Source organism: Cydia pomonella, chromosome 13, assembly GCF_033807575.1.
Source record: "Cydia pomonella isolate Wapato2018A chromosome 13, ilCydPomo1, whole genome shotgun sequence".
Lineage (NCBI taxonomy): Eukaryota > Metazoa > Arthropoda > Insecta > Lepidoptera > Tortricidae > Cydia > Cydia pomonella.
Window position 1 is genome coordinate 13,565,467 of NC_084715.1, and position 20,561 is coordinate 13,586,027.

At 36.8% G+C, this 20,561-nt stretch overlaps 1 protein-coding gene across 2 annotated transcripts in view; it reads right to left on the reverse strand.

Annotated features, from left to right (window-relative positions):
* Nucleotides 1-20,561, reverse strand: part of LOC133524269 (G protein-coupled receptor kinase 1) — a 73,816-nt gene that overhangs the window by 13,428 nt on the left and 39,827 nt on the right. For both annotated transcript variants that reach the window (XM_061860176.1, XM_061860177.1), the window contains exons 5-8: nt 19,133-19,207; nt 18,992-19,053; nt 18,439-18,547; nt 16,416-16,550 (exon numbers count right to left, since the gene is read on the reverse strand). In XM_061860176.1, coding sequence (XP_061716160.1) covers nt 16,416-16,550; nt 18,439-18,547; nt 18,992-19,053; nt 19,133-19,207 — 381 coding nt within the window. The remainder of the gene's footprint in view (nt 1-16,415; nt 16,551-18,438; nt 18,548-18,991; nt 19,054-19,132; nt 19,208-20,561) is intronic.

Below are 20,561 nucleotides of genomic sequence, written 5' to 3' on the forward strand. Positions count from 1 at the left end.
CAAGTGCGAAAAATAGGAAATTCGAAACGAGTGGCGATAAATTAAAACACGACCGAAGGGAGTGTTTTAAATCGACACGAGTTGCGAATCACCTATTCGCACATGTATCGTACAACGTTTTACAGTACATATGGCCCTTTAAATGTTCGACACAGTAACGTAATATGCTACTTCTCGCACTAGTGCTATAAAGTAGCCCCATATGTACTGTAAAGGATAGATTTAGTCACATTATAATAATAGAAAATAATTTTTTGGTTTTTCATGTCTCTTACCAAGATTTTAGCTTTCGTTTCTACAGTTTTAACCACTTAATGAAACTTGACGTCGTTTAAACACAATTAACCAAATGAGGAATTTGTGGGTAGAGTAAAAATTTATAGATAACGAGAATTAATCTGGAATAGTCCTAGTTATAGAGGTCATAGATTGACGTTATTTCAGATACAGAGGTCCGTTCCTATGACATTCTGAAAGAACCATTGAACTAAAGTATTCTTGTAAATATAGTCTCAGTAACAGAGGTAAATACACTCTTTGTCTCAATTATAGAGGTAAATGTGACTATAAAATTCAAAATACTGATCTCAGTTATAGAGGTTTGTTACGTCCCACTAACAGAGGTAATTCAGTGCTAAAGTGTTGGGACCGCACCATGAGTCCCAGCTATGGAGGTTTCTCACTTACCCAGGTACCACTTAACCAAGTTTCACTGTATCTATATTATGGTCGGTATTTTTAAAGAGGTAGTGATTCCTATATACTTACTTGCATGCAGTAGCATCTTACAAAATTTTGAATGTCTAGGGACTCAAGGGCAATCAAAAAGCAACATACTTTTTTTGTCACGCGATAGTATAATCGATTTCAGCTTTTGATGTCTGAAAGAGACAGGGTGGCGCTGCGTCATACATAAATAATCAGAATGACAATTCAAGTGGTACGAAACTCCCGTAATGCGGTACTAGAAGTGTAAGAGAACAATAACGTAATTAAATAATATGTTTTAATTTCAACACAGCCATATTTTGCGAGGTAAATTTATAAGCCACACTGAACATCTTTATTATAGAACCAACCACGAGATCGCGATAAAAAAAAACTGTTTCATACGTTCTTGCAGATCAGATGTCGATGTTTTCTATGGGAGACCCAAATTTTTCTTAATCTCAAAAATATGGCTAAGGGTTGAAAAATATTCCGTTTAACGAGAAAACAGAGCTACGGGCTATGGCGTAGCGAACAAAGCTAATCTGAGAAAGAGTAATATAGATAAATCTGCCCTATCATACAACCGTAATATTAGAGCACAATCCGAACTTAATTGTGATGCCTGGCCTGATTCGAACAAGTCACAGTGATACGATACCGATCTGTCAGTGTCAAAATTGTCATTTTTTCAATCAAAAAACGTCACTTTTGACACTGAAAGATCGGTATCGTATCGCTACTATCGCTGTGATTTCTTAGAGGCATTGTTGGAATCGTGCCGTCAGTATTGGTTACGAATGGAATATTGATGACGATAAAACACGAACCCAAAGAACGTACGTTTACCTATAGTTTGACGATCGCACACTTTAAGAAGCATTTAATCCTATTTGCAATCAAAAATCACACATCAGCATCCCAGTTGTATCTGCCGCACCTAATCCACTAAGCTGCCGAGATTAGAGATTACTCTTCAAATATACAGACTCCCGCTAAAGACAAAGTTTAGTGCAGTGCACGGAGATTTAGCTCAAGATTCTAGGTAATGCCTTGAACGCCACAGTGTGGAACTCCAATAACAAACAAATGTTTAAACTAAGGGGTGTACCGAAATAAAACTGTAAACTTCAAATGCAAAGAACTGATGCGATTGAGGAAAAATAAGGTTTTTAGAATAACTACAATAAAAAGCGACTTTTAAATTAGATATTAAAGATGACCGATTTATTTATTATACTTTTTTCTGTAAGACTGATAGGCAGCTTTTTCCTAGCACATTCAGTAGCAGCTATTTACGGACCCGTTTTTCATATTTGCCTGCATCAGCCTATCACCTGTTGGAATTGTTAATGTTTTTTGGCTGATTCATTTTTCTCTTTTAATACACTTTTGATTTGCGTCCAATAATAATTGAGAGAACGGCACTCCAGGACGTTTGGTGATCTTGCTCTGCTCTTCAATAATTATTAAATGCGAGTTTTGTACGAAGGAAATTGAATGATTTTCGACTTGGCCTAGAATTAAATAACGCAAATTTTCGGTTACTTTAGCTATCCTAACCTTCATACGAAGAACTGAACTGCCTTTCGTCGTTCCACTTTAGCCGCATAGGTACCCCAGTTTCTACGAAAAATATGACAGGCATGCTTCGTTTTCGCAAATTCTATTAGTAATATTTCTGAATGTTCATAGAGGTCTGCCGCTTCGAGGCCTCAGTTCAAAAGACAACATACTATATTAGTTATTTATTATGAAATACATGACATTTCGAGGTAGGTAGGTAGGTAGGTAGTAGGTAGGTAGGAAGTGTTTCGAAATCAAGTATATAGAATGTTACAAATTTTCTTGCTATTTGGAAAATACCAATTTTCAGTGATTTCTTCTATTTACCGGTGTAACGTTGCTTAACGTAAAACCAGAATTATTTATATTGGACTATATAATATAATAATTAAACTTATTATCGTGGTAAGAAAGCTGTAGTCATCTTGGGTAATTTTTTTTTACAGCCGTTTGAAAATAACAGTTTTTTATCAGTACAGGCCTTAGAGATATGTTTATTGATGTAAACGTTAAAAAGGCTAACGTAAATGTGACTCTTAATCGAAAATACAGTATAATTCTCAAATATATCCCTAAACTAAAATTGACAAAATTTACTTAGGAACCATTTGTATGTAGATACATAAAAAGCAATACAAGCCCCGATGCGTATGCATTCTTCTTCATTCTTGTCTAGTCTCGTAAATTTTCGAGGTTCCCCTATTTATACAAAAACAATGTGTTACATAAAAATAATACTGCTTCAGACTCATTGAGATTAATTTTGGATGGAATTATTGTACAATAAGCAAATTTTAGTACACGAAATACCGATTGTATGATTAAAAAAAAAGGTTTTAAATTTCAAATTATTTCGGGTAGGAATTTAACAATGTAGAAAGAGCTATTACTGACTAGGGAAAGCGACACGGCTCTGCCGAAATATACTGACACATTTGCTCCGAGCCTAAGAATGCAGAAGTGTAGGTAGTAGAAGAGGACAACGAAGTATGATATGAACAACGTTTTTTAAAAATCCATTTTATCAACAATATAAGTGTCATACAATATTAAACATTACTATTATAGGTCCGATTACTAAATAATTTAATCTACATGTGTAAAAAAATATTAAAATAAACATGATTTTTGTTTTTCACTTGACAAACCACTGCATCGGGGAAATATGATCCAAACAATTTGAAATAACAAGGTAAATAAATGCAATGTTTGATACGAATGACTTCATTGATTATCATTGCATGAATGCAGGCCGCAGTTCAAGGATAACAAAAGAATAACTTACAATTTTTCATCGCCTTTTGTTCCACAGTTGAAAACCAATGACAAAACATGGACGCTAGTAAACCCGGCCTCGGCCGGCGCTAAGTTTAGTCTGCATTGCAATGCAAATAACCGCAATATACCAATGAAATAATGTTGTATAGTGGGAAACGGAAATATTTAATCGCACATTCCGATGCATTCTCCTTGCCGATGGCCGGCAGACGGGATGGCGACGATCGATTGCATGAATCTTTGTTGTATTTGAGATTGTCTGTTAACGTTCACGGGTAACATATAATAAAAAATATGCTACGAATGCATTCCCTTTGTGGGGGTGGCCGACGATCGGCACTCGGGATGGGGACAATCGAGCGGATCACATCGATTCCATTACACTACACTCCTCGTTGGGTTTGAGGGTTATCTTATTGCCGGTTAGTTAATTCGATATCTATATCCGATATCAAAGCAAACTGTATGCTTCCTTGGATTCTTAGCTTTACCATCAGAAAACGTTGTGAGGGAATATGAGCGGGTAGCTGGAGTATCAGATAAAAATCACGGAGCACAGGCACAATGTTCATTCTACGAAATCTGTTTTGATAATGAATGACAACAATAACAACCCATTATAAAATTACATAGGTATGTCAAGATATCCCAGGATTCGAACTTTGATCGGCGGCGAAAGTCCCGTGGCCAGTACTCACACTCGTTATCGAAAAAGGGAATGTGCACGATTATACCACCTGTTTTAGCAGTGTCAATGTCTATGTGTCCGACTATTTATTTATTTTATTTATTGTCTATGTGTCGGTTTAAATTTAAATCATACGAGTCCATTCCCATTTAGGAAAGAGTCGGGTGATAACACCTTTTACAGTATATAAATATATGGTGCTATTTTAACGCACAAGTGCGAAAATTAGCACATTACGTAACTATGACGCGAATTTAAAGGGCCATATGTACTGTAAAATGTTGTTCGATGACATGTGCGAATAGGCAATTCGCAACTCATGTCGGTTTGAATCATTCCCTTCGTTCGTTGTTTAATTTAACCCCACTCGTTGAAAATTTTCTATTTTTTCCGCAGTTGTATCATAATGTACTATTATATGTATGAAATACTCATAGGTTCCGCGACCTTCCGTCGCGACGTGACAAAATCATCTCGCTAGGTAGTTGAGAGTATTTTATAATATGTTTGTTATTGTCTGTTTTACTATTACTTTAAATGGCAAAAGACAACAAAGACCTGCAGATGGACGTGTTATTGATCTTTAATAGTATAGGTACTTATCACATATTCTGTGCCGCACAGCTGTCAATTTTGCCATAGGTAAGATACTTGGGAATCAATCATTAAAACTCGGAATTGAAAAAGTCAATCAATGTCAATGGTAATAATCTCAGCCAGCCAGCAATCGTTAATGCATTTCGGCTGTCGTTTTCAATTATTCGATCCATTATACTGGCATGCTTAGCATATTCACCTTATGTGAATTGAAAATTCATTCAATTGTGAACCTTGTGTTCAAGAAACAAAGTATACTCTTGATATAGTTTTCAATTGCACATAACGCTGGATATGATATGCGTGGAAGTCACGGTGGAAGTATTATAGCTGTGGTGGCTAGCAATTGTCCCCGATGCAATGTTCCGTTTTAAATTGTCCCTATGTTGCAACTTGCCTCGCTAGAACTGTTTGTTTTTAAATTTTATTTAATTGATGGCAAGCAAATGTACGGCCAAACCCTAAATGATACGCCCACGACTATAAACACTTGCGAGTGTGACGTACAGTGAACCAATTTAAATCCTAGGCCACTATAGAACCTTGTCGCTTTAACTACTCTAAGTATACATGACATGCATCACTCAATAAGCACTGTCGTAGAAGTCATTATGACATGGTTCTATAGTGGCCTAGGAATCAAATTGGTTGACCGTAAGTATTGTCAATTGTATTAGCTGTGCTGTGTGTCCATATTTACAAAACATGACGAATCTATAAGGGTTCCGTTTTTTGCCATTTGGCTACGGAACCCTAAAAAGGGTCAAAATAAATCGTCATTGGACAATACAAATTTTATAAATCAGACCAGTAAGATTACTTTTAGCCCATTCGCCAGCGCGGTATCAATATTTTCTACATTTTTATGTCATGTCCGATGGGTAAGATGTCATGCGATAAATGCTTAATATTGAATGTATTTCGGACAAAGGGAAACCGCATACCTGACATCAAAAATGTTCGCCTAATTCCATTGTATCTTTGACGTTGATCGTACAAAATTACGCACACGATTTAGAACTGAAGCACAATTTAGAAGCACCCTTCAACCATACATTATAAAGGCACGTCTTTTACCGGGGTGCTTCAAAAAGGAATGCTCAATTTCTCTCCCAGCAGATGTCGTCAAGTTCATAATTTATGTAGGGGGCGTAAATGGATGCTGTGCTCGATAAATGTTTGATAGCGGGATTTTATGTTAGTTTAATAGGCTAGGTGGGTCCGAGCTAAATCTCTGGTACCTAGTGATAGTTCAAGGCAGAGACATGGAAATAAACTGTAAAGAGTGCAAAATTTCATACCAAGTTCATCAAAGTTTGTTGTATAATTCGGCGATGGAGACTTGCGAGATTCTATGTCCTCAGTTGGAAATAATTGAAAGCGCCATGCAAATACGCCAAACGCACAGCTTTTATTTTATCTAAAATCGGCCTTATGAGTAAGAATAAGATTCAGTTGGTAACTTGATATCCCTTATAGATTAGGATTCCTCATCATAAGGATTACTCGCCATGTTGTACAGGACTATGACCTAGTTAATTAGACGTTGCAGATGAACCTACATCACTCCGCCTACGTCTTATTTGTTATATTGTTACGTTACGTTCGAAACATCGCTAAGTCCCAGAAGCATAGCCTATGCATACGAAACAAATGGCAATACAAATTGTGACAACCATTACGTACGTGGGTTAAGCGTTGTATTTTATTTAGAACGTCAGCAACACTCATAATAGTTTCAATGTAGTCTTTTCCATGATGTGACAAGACCACTTTGTATATAAATTAGCAGTCTTTATTCATTACTTATCTCGGCGACACGCAGGTGACGAGGCGGCGCCCGTTCCTAAGACCGCCAATAAAAGTTATGTTCGTACGGAGCGAATGATGTATAGTGCATTTAACCGTAAAGAGCTCCATCAAATTCGATAATTTTACACATTAGTGCTCGCCCAACGAGCACGAACACGTACTCGTACAATGTTCTGATTTCAAAACTGTGGCATACTGGACCTCGTTTCGTTAAGGTTTCTAATAAGATAGCGTTTTTCTTCAGCGAGAAAAAGAAAGATCACCCACTAACGTTTAACCCTCTGGTTTGCCTAAGGCTGCATAGCCGGCTGATTGTAACCGTTCCCTCACATCCCAAGCATATCATTCCTCACAAATTTTTGCCCCCCAGAATGCCGGCTCTCCGGGGGCAAGCTTGTCCCTGACTGGGTGGGGTACCTTTGTAGATGGGCAATTGCGTCCTGGCACGTAAACCTTTTAGTACAGATTTGGGAAAGTAGTAAGAATTCAATATATGATAATAGGCAAAATGAACAGTCTGATCGATCACAAGTTTGATTGAATTGGACCGCGACGATCAATAAGAGCAACTGCGCCCGACTACATAACCATAAACTTGAAATAAAAGCGTCACATATATGTCTCCGCAAAACACATAAATGTTAAGCAAAGTCAGCTAAATAGTAGATTACAATGAAAGCATAAAATAACTTTATTTGTCAATCCGAGCCGGTGGACAAGAACGGAGATATAGGACAAAATGAGATTGATGTTCGAGTTATTCATTCTGTTTTTCACTTGGATTGCGAGAAAAATAAACAAAAATATATTTACTATGATAATAATCTCAGCCTGTACATATCCCACTGCTGAACACAGATCCCTCCTAACCACGAGAGGGCTACTTAGGGGATAATAAATATGTTTTGTGCTTGAAGCCCATTGAATTCGCGTACATATAGACACATATGTAGTTCGTAACCACGAACCGTTTGTAACGTTTTATAAACTTTGTTTCAGATGGCCTTGTTAAAGTTCGGAAAGCGCTTTAGGACTTGAGGGACAAAAGAATTAATAGGTACCTATATATACCCGATTGAGGTTTACAGTCGTCGATCTTGCGGAGTGCGGGGGCGGGAAAGTTGGTTTATGCCCGTGCAAGCAAAAGCTCATAATAAATTATACAGCGAATGTTTCTATACATTGTGTTCAGGTTTTTCAGAATCTAACTAACATATGTATGTCCGCGGAAAAAGCTGTTCAAAATGATCAGTACCCCTAGTGTAAATAAATTCGATTTCGAAACGTGACGTACGCGTTTGCGTTTAGTCTCATTTTGTATTGGATTTAGAAAGAGCGCGCCAAGCGGGACGTTTTGGAAACTCAAAATCCTATACAAAATGAGACTTAACGCAAACGCGTTCGTCACGTTATGATGTCGATCAAATTTACACTACAAAACTTAATCTTCCCATCTTAATCAGACAGGTAAAAATGGGTATACACTTGAAATGGTAAAACAAAATGCAGCGGAAGCCGATTGGACTACATCGGCAAATTGAGGGCGAGCCAATTCGTTTCAGTCCAATTGGCCGGATATCGTTTATGTTCCCGATGCCATATCGCGCTATATTCCGTGTATCAACTCTGTATAGGCTAAGGCTTTTGGTTGAAACCCCGTATGTTCGTGTTATTCTTTCACTCTCACTAAGCGTAAGCAAGATGTATGTGCGACTGTGCGTGCTTGTAACCGCGGATAACATGTTTTTGAATTTTAATTTGTTGTAAGTTTTGATTTAAAAAAAGTAAGAAAAGGTGTCATCCATTTATTACATCACACTAATTTCTAGGTTTTTTGACCCCTCCTTGTCACACTTGATCACATTTGGCAAACCCCTACCCCACTGGTGTGACGTCACATTTTTGCCATTTTTTTTTCAACATAATCGGTGAATTGAATTAGTTATACTATTAATATTTTATCAAAATATTGTTGAAAAAAGAAATATTAGTAATTATAACACAAAAGAAAGAAAATTAATCGCATAAAACGATTATCGTTCCAAACCTCGTTATTTAACTGTACAGCGAATAAAAAGATTAAATAAATACTGATGTAGTTAAAGTGACGACACAAAGTTTGTGACTCCCCCCACCCCCTTGTCACAACATGTCACATCTTCTTGACCCCCTCCCTCCCCCTAAACGTGTGATGTAATTAATGGATGACCCCAAATGAATTGCGTGTGTTTAGAAGCAATTATAATTATTATTTTTGCATATAAATTGTTACAAATTTTTAAAGTGCGTTTTAGACCGATGTTAGACTGTTATGTCAAAAAAATCTATATTCATATCGATGAAGTCACTAGAAAGAAATCTCAAGATTGTTAATTAAATTTTTGGCAACCGTGATGTCAATTGTGATCTAAAACGCGGTACGATTTTTCAAAAACTCCGCTCTCTAAACCAGAACAATGAAAATGGTACTGAGAACATTTGATCTACAAACTACCAATGATAGTAAGTGTATCTGAGAGCAAATCCTTCGGATGCGGGCTACACGATGGGGCTTTCCTAAACATTGCAATAAATGTTAAGATCGTCATGTGTCCATAGCCTATGGGGCCTTCTGGTGCCGCAAACAAATAAACTAATATGAGCTTAACGCGTAGCTAGCCATTTCATACGAAACGATACTAAAATCTATTTTTAGCACACAGTGCGACGCGAGCTATCCACGGTGAACAATCACCTGTTCACCGAAAAGGGACCGCAGATCAAATCGATACAACACATTATTATCTAATCATATACCTTTACATTGTTTGCATAGACTCTGATAAGCGTTAATTGACATTTCAAGGAGGTCCGATAAAAAAGCATGAATTTTATTTACAGACTCATAAGTGGATCAATAATATCATGCATATTAATGAAACTATGTGTGATTATATTACAGATTTAATATAGTACTAAGTTACTAACTCGTTACAAGTTAACTCTGTTAACTGTTTATTTTACATAAAGTTTAATAGTACATTACTATAGAGGCCACGAAACGAAGAATTGCAGGCCAAGTAGATATAGACAAAATTGAATTGTAGCCAATGTGTTTTATTCGCAGGTTTACAGCTAAAAACAAATTACGAATGATCTACTACTATTTGATGGTAGAATGCCAAGACGTTGTGTCTCAATATGACGTTTAAAAATAAAAGAAGATTGCTTTACAGGCCTAGGTGCGTAAGGCTGTATGAAATTTCTTTACATATCATCTGCACTCATCGCATCGTATACGTAGCATTCCGAACCTAATTTGAAGTAAGTCATAACAACATTTAATTGCAAGTTTGAGAAAAATGTACGCTCGGCCGTCTATAAGGAGTGGTTCAGTAAAAAAGTAGCAGTGAATTATCTAGTATATTTTTTATTTTTTTGCTAATTATGAAGCAGTTTTTTTTTTTTCAGTAATCTGTAGACAAAATACTATATAATAACAATTAAGTCATATTGAGAAATATCAGATTGTTTGAGTTTTCTCATTTTTATTGCAATGTACTTCGTAACTTTTTGTACAACACAATTTGACAATCTTCACCTGCCGTTTTCCACAATGCCACACTTGAATTTCAATTTTCACAACTAGTTGTATGCTTTTGGGAATATCATCTTACGAGTAAATTATACCAATAAACTGGAGTACATCTCCGGTAGTCAGGAAGTCTCTCCAATGTAACTTCTGACAGAGGTTTTTCTATGGGAGACAAATTTCTGTAAAAATCGCAAATACACAAAAATGAAAATTCCATGTAACTACCTCGAAGTGAAGTCAAATCAAAAAAGTGCAATATCGAACCTAAGACAATTTAATAATGTATTAAGTAGCTTATCAAACTTTAAGAAAAAGCTATGTTTATGAGAATTATCTCATAAATTCTCTCAGAAGACGCTGTTCAAAAAGTCTTAGGAGACATGTAATACAAAAAGGCGAACACTTCAATTCGCCCTTTTTGTTTAAATACGATTGTATTTAATTGTATAGAATAGTATGTACGGGTTACTACAAAAATGCGCTACATATAAATAAAATGAAAAATCCACATAATGTGCTGCTACTTTTTTCTGAACCACTCCTTATCTACTTGGCCTGCAACCCTTCATTTCCCGGCCTCTATAGTACTGTACTATTACATAAAATTAACTGTATCTAAATTTGTTCAGTACCCCTAGTGTAAATTTAGTCGATAGCGAAACGTGACGTACGCGTTTGCGTTAAGTCTCATTTTGTATGGGTTTTTGAACAGCGCGCCAAGCGGGACGTTTTGGAAAGTCAAAAATCTCATACAAAATGACACTTAACGCAAACGCGTACGTCACGTTTCGCTGTCGAAAATATTTACACTAGGGGTACAGATTAAGGTATTAGTTTAAAACGCAAACAATGTACTTATGTATGAAACATTTAAGTTTTATTTAATTGCATTCTCTTTTTTATTATACTACGTCGGTGGCAAACAAGCATACGGCCCGCCTGATGGTAAGCAGTCTCCGTAGCCTATATACGCCTGCAACTCCAGAGGAGTTACATGCGCGTTGCCAACCCTAGCATCCCCCCCATCGTTGAGCACTGGCAACCTTACCGGCAGGAACACAACACTACAATTATTTCAAACAAACTACAATGATTTTTAGGATTTCGTAGTCACCTAGAAACCCTTATAGTTTCGCCATGTCTTCATGCTTTGCAATTTGGCCTGAATACATAAATCATGCATGGCCATAGAACGGTAAAATAAAAAGTAAAAAAAAAATTTAGGGTACTTCAATATGTTTTTTTTTTGCTTTGACTCAATGTGGGGTATCGTTGGACAGGGCTTTTAAAACGATGATGACGACGAGGACGAACGACGAAAAAAAAGGGTCTTCAAAAGCCCCCTCTAACTTTTGAAACATGGGTCCATAAGATATGAAAGAAAATCGTGAAACAAAAGCTTAGTAAATACTTTCAATGAAAACTACAGCGAACATGATCGGTCTAGCCATTTTTGAGTTATTGCAAAAATCTTCTCTTCTTAGTAAAAAGACGTTCAAAGCACTGCTAAGGTACTAACCTTGTAAATTGTAATGCACATAATACTTGCTAATTAATAGCTCTCTTTGGCCTATTCTGACAGAATGGTAACTACAAAACCCTACAGGCCTACACTGAGCATGGCCCGACATGCTCTTGGCCGATTTTTATTTTACGGTTAAATAAGGTTTACGAAATGTCAGTCAAATACAGCTACTACTTGACCGCGACACCGCCGGTTAGCATGGAGGGTCAAGACTCTTCAGGCTTTCAGTCGGTCAAGCATGTTTTAATTCCTATAGCTCGCAAATGACGAATTGCTTTTTTTATTCGTTGTTCCAACCTTTTTGTGTGAGCATGGCAAGTGAGAGCGAGACAGATAAAACATACATACTGCCACCAACAGACTTCGAACTGAGCTCTTGAATTAACACCTCTGTTCGATCCCCTGTTCCGATTTGTGTGACAGCGTCACAGTATTGTAGCTAAAGCTGAGAGCTTTCTTCATAGATTTTCGTACATTGACCTGCTTGTTGCTATCTCTATTTCACGCACATAGTTATATTACTGTCGCGCCCATGATGCCGGTTGTCAATGTCACTGTGCGAACTTGACAGCAATATAATTTACGCTCGTGCAATAGAGATAGCAACAGGCCGGACAATGTTCGAAAATCTGTGTAGAGACCGAGACGCTTTCTTTATTTTGACATATATTTTTCATAATTATGTATTCATATTCAGTACATTTTTGAGAGTGCGGGAGCCAATGACGGTTGAAATTCATTTCAATAGTTAGGTATCCAAACAGTCGTTCAGCATTAATCAAGTCTAACGAGATCAAATTGTCGTATATTTGTGCTCCTATTCATGAACTTGGACTGACTCAGGTCTTTTAATAGTTCTTAATATAACGGTATGAACCAAGCTCTAGGCGCAATTAATTAGCAATAGGATCATATGACTTCTATACAGCGTGTATTTTTGACACAACCGCATAATCAAAAGGTAGTTTCGGCTTTAATGAACACACTTTCATAGGTTTTATAATAAATGTTCAATTTTTATTTATCCATATAAAATAATTCAGCAATCAATGTATCTGCAAGACATACATATTGCCGCGCGAAATATTTGGAAAAATTAATTATGCTCTGGTAGTTAAGACTAGATAAAATAAATAAATTTCAGAATTGTTATATAGCACTAAAACCTACGTCTAGTTTAAGTTTGCGGTTATATCAATATAGACGCTGTATAGTTATATGAAACATTTATCTTTTTTCTGGTTCCATACAATTTTTTTCACTCTGCCACTGAGCTTTTATATCGGTAAGTTATTTCAAATTATTATCGTTCTGTCCTGTGATATATCATTGTGTTATTATAAATATATTAATGACACTTTCTACGTGAATGTATATTTAATACCTTGACCGTACCTAAATTAAGTTCTTTAAAACTTGCTAATGTTTTAATATGACATGCACGAAAGCAGATGCGGGTGAAATAAACTAAACAAATGCAATGTACCATTATGTAAGAGCCATTCCGAGTCATTTTTACAAAACCTGAACCAGTGAAGAAAATATACGAGTCAGGTTTGTATAAAACGTATGGCATACAATTATCGACGAATCGTCGCTTCCGTCGCTAAGGCGTGCTTTAAAACACTTAGTATTGCAGTTAAGTACATTCCAAATAAGTAATCATAAGTATAAATATACAAACACCCTTTCCTACTGAGTTTGCGCACTGGGCGCCTCGCCTCTTCCTTAACCTATTTCGCACGAGATACAATTCAGGACTCTGCGTTGTTCCTCAAGGGTGAAATTTCGCTCGTATTGAATCTGGGAGTATATATTTATTACAGGCCATTGGCTCTACGCTTTACGGCTGTTTTCGCACGAAAAAGTCGTTTATGATTTAAGGCAGTGCCACTGTATACAAGACGGGGAATCCTTATTGAATATTTATATAGTTATCGTAAATGCAGAACAGTCAAAATAAACGGGGTATATTCCCGATTCAAAGCAGATACATACTACATAGCACGATGATGAAATATATTAATGTGGCGGAGTGTTTATAAAAGCACTCCGTTTAAACTTTTAATCAGGTATGCAGGCACAACTAGATCAAAGCTTTTATTGACCAATTATACTTTTACAGCGTCAACAACTACACGTCGATATGACTGAAACGAGCTAAACCTCATTAGGTACATGTTATTTTTATACAGAATTCCTATTTCTTATCTTGCGTCTCCATCATCAGATCAGATCAGATAGTAAACAATTAGTGTCAACATACATATTAGCATAATACATTATACAGTCTTTGTTTGCGAAATATTACGACTAACTATTTTACGATGACGAGGGCATACCTGCATTTATTGTCTTTGGTCAGTATCGAATTGAAAATTAGAGATGAGTATCAGAACATTCATAATTATAATATCAGCGGAAATGCCGACAATTAACAATGTAGGGATTGTAGACGGTTCAAATCGAGTAATCATAGACAACCAAAACTTACTAGTAACATCTTATTTACTCTTGGAAGCTGCGTACGTATCTCCATCGTGGAAGATTTTTTTTTTTTAATAAGTCTTGGTCGCTCGCTCCACATACACTCCTTACCGACGCTTATGGAAACTGTCTGATTACTCTGATTGTTGAAGATATGAGAGGGTAACGGGAGGTGGTTTAGCAGCGCGAAAGTATTATTTAATACAGTTGCTCAAAAAGTGCTATTACTTTACGTAGCTGTTTAGCGTGCGGAAAGTTGGATTTCGCGAACTAGTGCTTTTTATTACTTTTCCACTTGTTCCAATTCATGTAAAAATAATAAATATAAGCATATTTCATATTTTATTACTTACCTCTTCATCATTATAACACGTTTATTTTTTAATATTGAATATTGAAAAACCGTTCTTAATAAGTTGTCTGAATGGAACGGAATAGCTGCCGAAACGCCTGTTAAAGCAGAGGCGTTTTTTCTTACTGCAAGAATGTTTTGTGTCCAAAGGCAACATTCGGTATTGTTTTCATACAATTTAAATATACGATACACAAATAATCGTAAATAACGATACTTAGGTAATAACAGTATAATATTTTATATTTACAATTGTTTCTGTCTTATAGAACATGCATAAAAAAAGTACTTGTTGTTTTTCTTATTTTTTGCAACTGTATTAAAAAACGTCGTTCGATACACGTGCGGAAATGTCATTCTTTCCGCACTAGCATCGAAATGTACTATTTTGGCACTTATTTTAGTATACAATCAGAGCAAGGAGAATAAATGAACAAAAGTCAGGTGGTGGCGAGTCAAAGGCATCTGTTACTCGCTAATGGATATTCGTATCTTTAGCTTATGAGTAAATAATATAGAAATTGCTCATCTACTTGCAAATACTTCCCCAGCTGTCTTAACCTAATGAAACAGTGCGAACTGTGTTTTGTACAACGTATTCCTAAATGGGTCCTTGGGCCACCATGAAATGACTCCTTACAACACGATTTATAGCATCCCTTGTCATTGTCATAGTCTATAATACACAAGGGTTTAAATTTGATATTGTGTTTCCACTGTTGATTGCAGCAGGAATAACCACCCTTAAAAGTTTAAAACGAGACAAAATAAAACACTTGTCTCTCAAGATTGCTTTATAATCACGACTGGTACGTGGGTGGTGGCATTTCAACCCTCTAATTCTCATCGCTTAGTGGTTATTGCCTCCAAAGAACCAGTATTGCTATGATCTCTGAATACGTACGTTGCCATGGGTCTTGACGTCAGACTTATAAAAGTTGTGGTTATATTAAGGCGATGTGTTTGGTACAGGGACAGCTCAGGTAATCCGACTAATTGGGCTCGATTTACCCGGCGGTGTTTCGCGAATTTGTTTTTATTGCAACTGATTGTTACAGTGAAGCTTTTTACTGGAAAATGTAATCGATAGGGGATTTTACAATGACTGTATTATTTTTTGGCGGTTTTGCTATTATAGCGCAATATGAATTAGTAAGATTCAAGCACGAAACTGGGGGCAGAGGGGAAAAAACACGACGACTTATAAAAGCTACATGAGTGCCAAGTTTCGTCGTTTCTGTCGTACTGAACCATATTTAAAGGTTATCTTAACTAACAATAATTAACAAGGTAAACATTTACTAGTTAAATCAGAACGTTAAAGCATCAAACAGCAATCTAACAAGGATATCACGTTTGGAATGTGCTAATAAATAATACGCATTTCGAATACCTAGTGACAATTCATTTCAATTCGGAACATATCGATTAGTGACTCTTATGTAACGAAAGGAATAATTTTAAAAAGACATAATTCTATGTATAGTACGTATATAAAGAAGTACGTTAATCAAAAGGTTCGCTACCCTGCGCGTCTTCCTGTCTGACAACATAGATTGGACGACAACGGATCAAAAGCCGTATTTCGCCGAAGGAAAAAAATATAGGACATTATTACACAAATTGACTAAGTCCCACAGTAAGCTCAATAAGGCTTGTGTTGATGGGGAGAAAGAATTGTTTCCACTGCTTCTTCGAAGCACAAAGACTTTCAGCGATAATCTAAAGTAAAAATTATACCATTGCGTGACAATCCTTGAACCTGTTTGTTGATAAGTAAATTTGCCAAAGCGCAGCGCCGTAAAAGATTAAGATTATCTAGACTCACCCCCGTACTGACTAGAGAAAGCATAATCCGCTCGTTGAGGGCGAGCGTCTCCCCCTGCTTCATTTTGATGCGCTTCTTATCGAGACACTTCATGGCGTACATTTTGCCCGTGTCCGCTTTCCGACAGCCGTAAACCTGGAACAAGATCTCGTATTACGATATGTGGGAAACTTGGAGCGGGTAATGCTTGGTGCATTTGAAAAAGTTTGCAAGAACAACGGCCAAATATATCGTAAACAACCTTTATTACGATAGAAATAGGATGTGTCCTGAGTTCCGATATTTTGGCTATTTTGACCGTCGTTGATGTTGACTGTAGAAACGATATACGGAAAACTTGGAGCGGGTAACGCTTGATGCATTTTTGCAACTTGAATGCGCAAGTAACTGGCTATGTTCAAGAGAGCTGCATAAATATGAATCCGTTACAGTTTGAATGATATGGACCTCTTACAATAAAAGGGACCATCAGCCATATCATAAATTGTATGACAAAAACGCAACGTTAATGAAATATGTCGAGTAGCTTGCGTTGCGTGCCCTGCGCAACTGGCACGCAACAGAACCAATGTGACAGTTGAAATATAATAAAAATCCAAACATTAGATAGAACTGGCGTGGCTATATGCAGAAATGCCAGCGATCCGTGCAGAGTTACGGATCTGGGGGCCTACCGCGAAAACCAAAATTCGCCGATTGCGGAGATCTTTCTCTTTTACTCTCACCAAGACGTAATTAGAGTGACAGAGAAAAATGCCTGCAATTGACGGACTTCGATTTTCGCGGTTATAGCCCTGGTGCGTTTCGGAAATTTCACTGCGTATACGCCGCGAAGTTCAGGCGTGATAGCCTCTTGTATTCCTCATTGGTATTGGTATTCTAGCTGAGGCTAGTCGGACGCGAAATGAGCGTTTTGACTCGCTAGTACTCTGAATACTAGGTAGGTACCCCTGTGCGGACTGTACGGAATGTTTAAGTAATTTAGTATGCTCATTACTAAAAAGGTCCAATTAAGTAGCTACATTACGTACATTCCGTTGGTCACCTTATTAATTATTGCAAAGCGTGACCCATTTGCACCACACCATATTTCCGTTTCAAATGTATACTTTGTCTTTTTTAGGTAAAAATGTACTGTTATTGTCAGATGTCTGTGACTGTCGCTTTTTAAGGATTTAGCTACGGTCAATGTGGAGAAGACCGTATAACAGTTTGGTTGGGAAGACCGTCATAGGGGAAGAACCATCGTATTTGTATACTAAGGTACTTCGTTCAGATACAGCCAGAAAGAAAAGTTTCGCTTCTTATGCTGTACCAAAGAGAATTTGAAATAGAGGTGGATTGTCAAAGAAAATTTACAGTCATCTTTCGAAACATGATTAAAACTTCTAGAACGCCATTTGACTTTGATCCTTATTCTTTCAATTATATGTGGTAAATTTGTTAAATATCAAAAAGTAGCGCCATCTTCCCGGGAACCGTCCAAAAGGTTGAGGCGCCATCGCTCGAAACGATGCCGCCATACCTTTGGCCTTTGATCTATTAGATGGCGCGATTTAACATGACATTTTGATATTTAACACATATCAGTGAAAGAATAAGGATCAAAGTCAAAAGGCGTTCTAAAAGTTTTGATCATGTGTCGAAAGATGGCATTAAATTTACTGTGGCTACAAAATTTTCTTTGACAATCCACCTCTATTTCAAATTCTCTTTGGCTGTACCGACCTTCTATGAGTGGAGTATGTGTACAAACGCAAGAGTTATTAGAAGCGACGACTTACCTGATAGACGGTCTTGTCTACATTAACCTTACGTAGATAGATATTACAAATCATCCACATAATTAATAACAACTGACGAACTGCACATTATTGTTTGAAAATCTGAAATTTTCAAAAGGTGCGTACAAATCTGACGCCCGCGTCAGTTTCCGAAAGGCTTGCAATTTGTTCGCGTAAGCACCTGATAAGATGTGCGCATTCGTCAGATGTGGACGTATTTAAGGCATTTATGTACTCACCTCTCCGAAACCCCCCCGACCGATGATACGATGTACGCTAAAGTCATTCATTGTAAGCTGAATGTTTAATTCTAAGTTTTTCCATTGGCAAAACCTTGTGTATTTGTCACTGCAATAAATTAGCCATATTAGTTACAATTAGCATGTGGGATAATGGTAATGAGTAGTTTTGATACCTACTGCCCTTTGGTCAATGGAACTGGGAATAAATACTTGAAAAATATAAAGCTTAATCGGACACAAAGTATCAGATCCATGGAACTTCTGGGAAGTTCTATGATGGTGAACATTGACCCATTAAGACTACAACAGACAGCGGCGCACGCTATGAAACGCCCGAGTGGATGAGACATTTTCCTGTAGATTTCTTCTCATAAATTTGGAAATTCATACTCGATCAATGACCGTCCATAACTGAATGCTTTCAGCTCGGGTGGCTCATATGCATATAGCGTACGCCGCAGTATGAACATGCCTTTAAAATTAGGTACCGTAAAATTATTAAGTGCAAAACATTTTAGTCCTCTATTACTAGTGTTATGCAAATAATTACCTTTCTAAGAAATTTTTAAATGGCTCCCCTCGTAAATGTTGAAAGATTTCTTCAATATATGGCTAAAACGTTCAAACAAATTAATTAAGTTATTTATAATTCCAGATAAATAAAAAGAATACTACAGTATTTTTAATATACCTCAAATAGATTCGGTGGTACTTCGTGCTTCATTAAATATTTTTGTACATGCGCTACACATTCTTTTGAATAATCCTGTAACAATGACATAAGTATTAGTAAATATTATTTTGATAGCGGCGAACAATAGCTAATAGACAATTAGATAAATCGATATCCATGTTTACGTAACTCACTACTGTCATGGTACAGTTATGTATCAAAGAGAATCTATGGCGGGCAAAATATGTTACATTACCAGCGTTGTTTTTATAAAACCGATGGCCTACCGCGAAAATCTAAATTTCGTTATCTGCCTCTATCGCTCGTATGTGCAAAAGTGATACAGAGGTAGATAACGAAATTTCGATATCGATATTGTCGGTGGGCCCTCTGTATTGAAACTTTGGATAAAGACAATCTAGTAGGTTTTACAGATTTTTAAACGTGTCGAAGATAAATAACGTAGAAATGGTCACTTACGCTTTTTACTAAAAGACTTGCGAGCGAAATTACTTTTTAAAAGTAATATTTTACTCTAAAATATTACTACACCTACTTAATCTTTCTGGTTTAACCCATTGGTTGACTGGTAGAGAATGCCTCCGCCATTAAGTCCGCCATTTGTACCTTCATGTATTGTGTAATAAAGATTAAATAAATAATATTTCGCTGGCGAAGGTGGCACTACAAGAGGTAGTGAATTTGTCATGATTACGTGCAATTGAAGGTTCGAGGCTGGGCAGAAAGCCAACAATTCACTGACAAGGCAAACAACCGTTACTGTGAATTATAGCACCTAAGGATGTATATTGTGAAGTATTTCTTTGAACCTAAAGAGCATAAATACAAAGTGCGTGCAAGTTAATCGTAATTATTAGCCTAAATTGTATTATCATTGTCTATTTGTCTACAATTATGTATATTTCATATTCTGTTTTATTTTTTTACTGTGACTAACGTGTTATGTCTTAATCTTTGAATAGCTATATAATATGTTATATTTCTATGTGGTCCCGATGGAAGATTAGCGTTCGTCAACAGACCAGGCCAGCTCAGTCTCAGTACCATACTTATCCTCAGTGGTGAATTGGAAATTTCAGGTGTCATTTTTGACAAATTCTTCTAGTCTGGGCTAGTGGCTTGCCCTGCCTATGAAGTCGATGGTCCCGGGTTCGAATCCCGGTAAGAGCATTTATTTGCGTGATGAACACAGACATTTGTTACTGAGTCATGGGTGTTTTCTGTTATATATAAGTATGCATTTATTTATATACGTATGTATATTATATATCATCGCTTAGTACCTACAAGCTTTGCTTAGTTTGGGGCTAGGTCAATCTGTGTAAGATCGTCCCCAAATATTTATTTAGTAAGTATCAAGATCGTATGTCACGTGTCTCAAGGTGAAAGTATGAACCAATCATATTCTTACTAGTATGTATTGAAC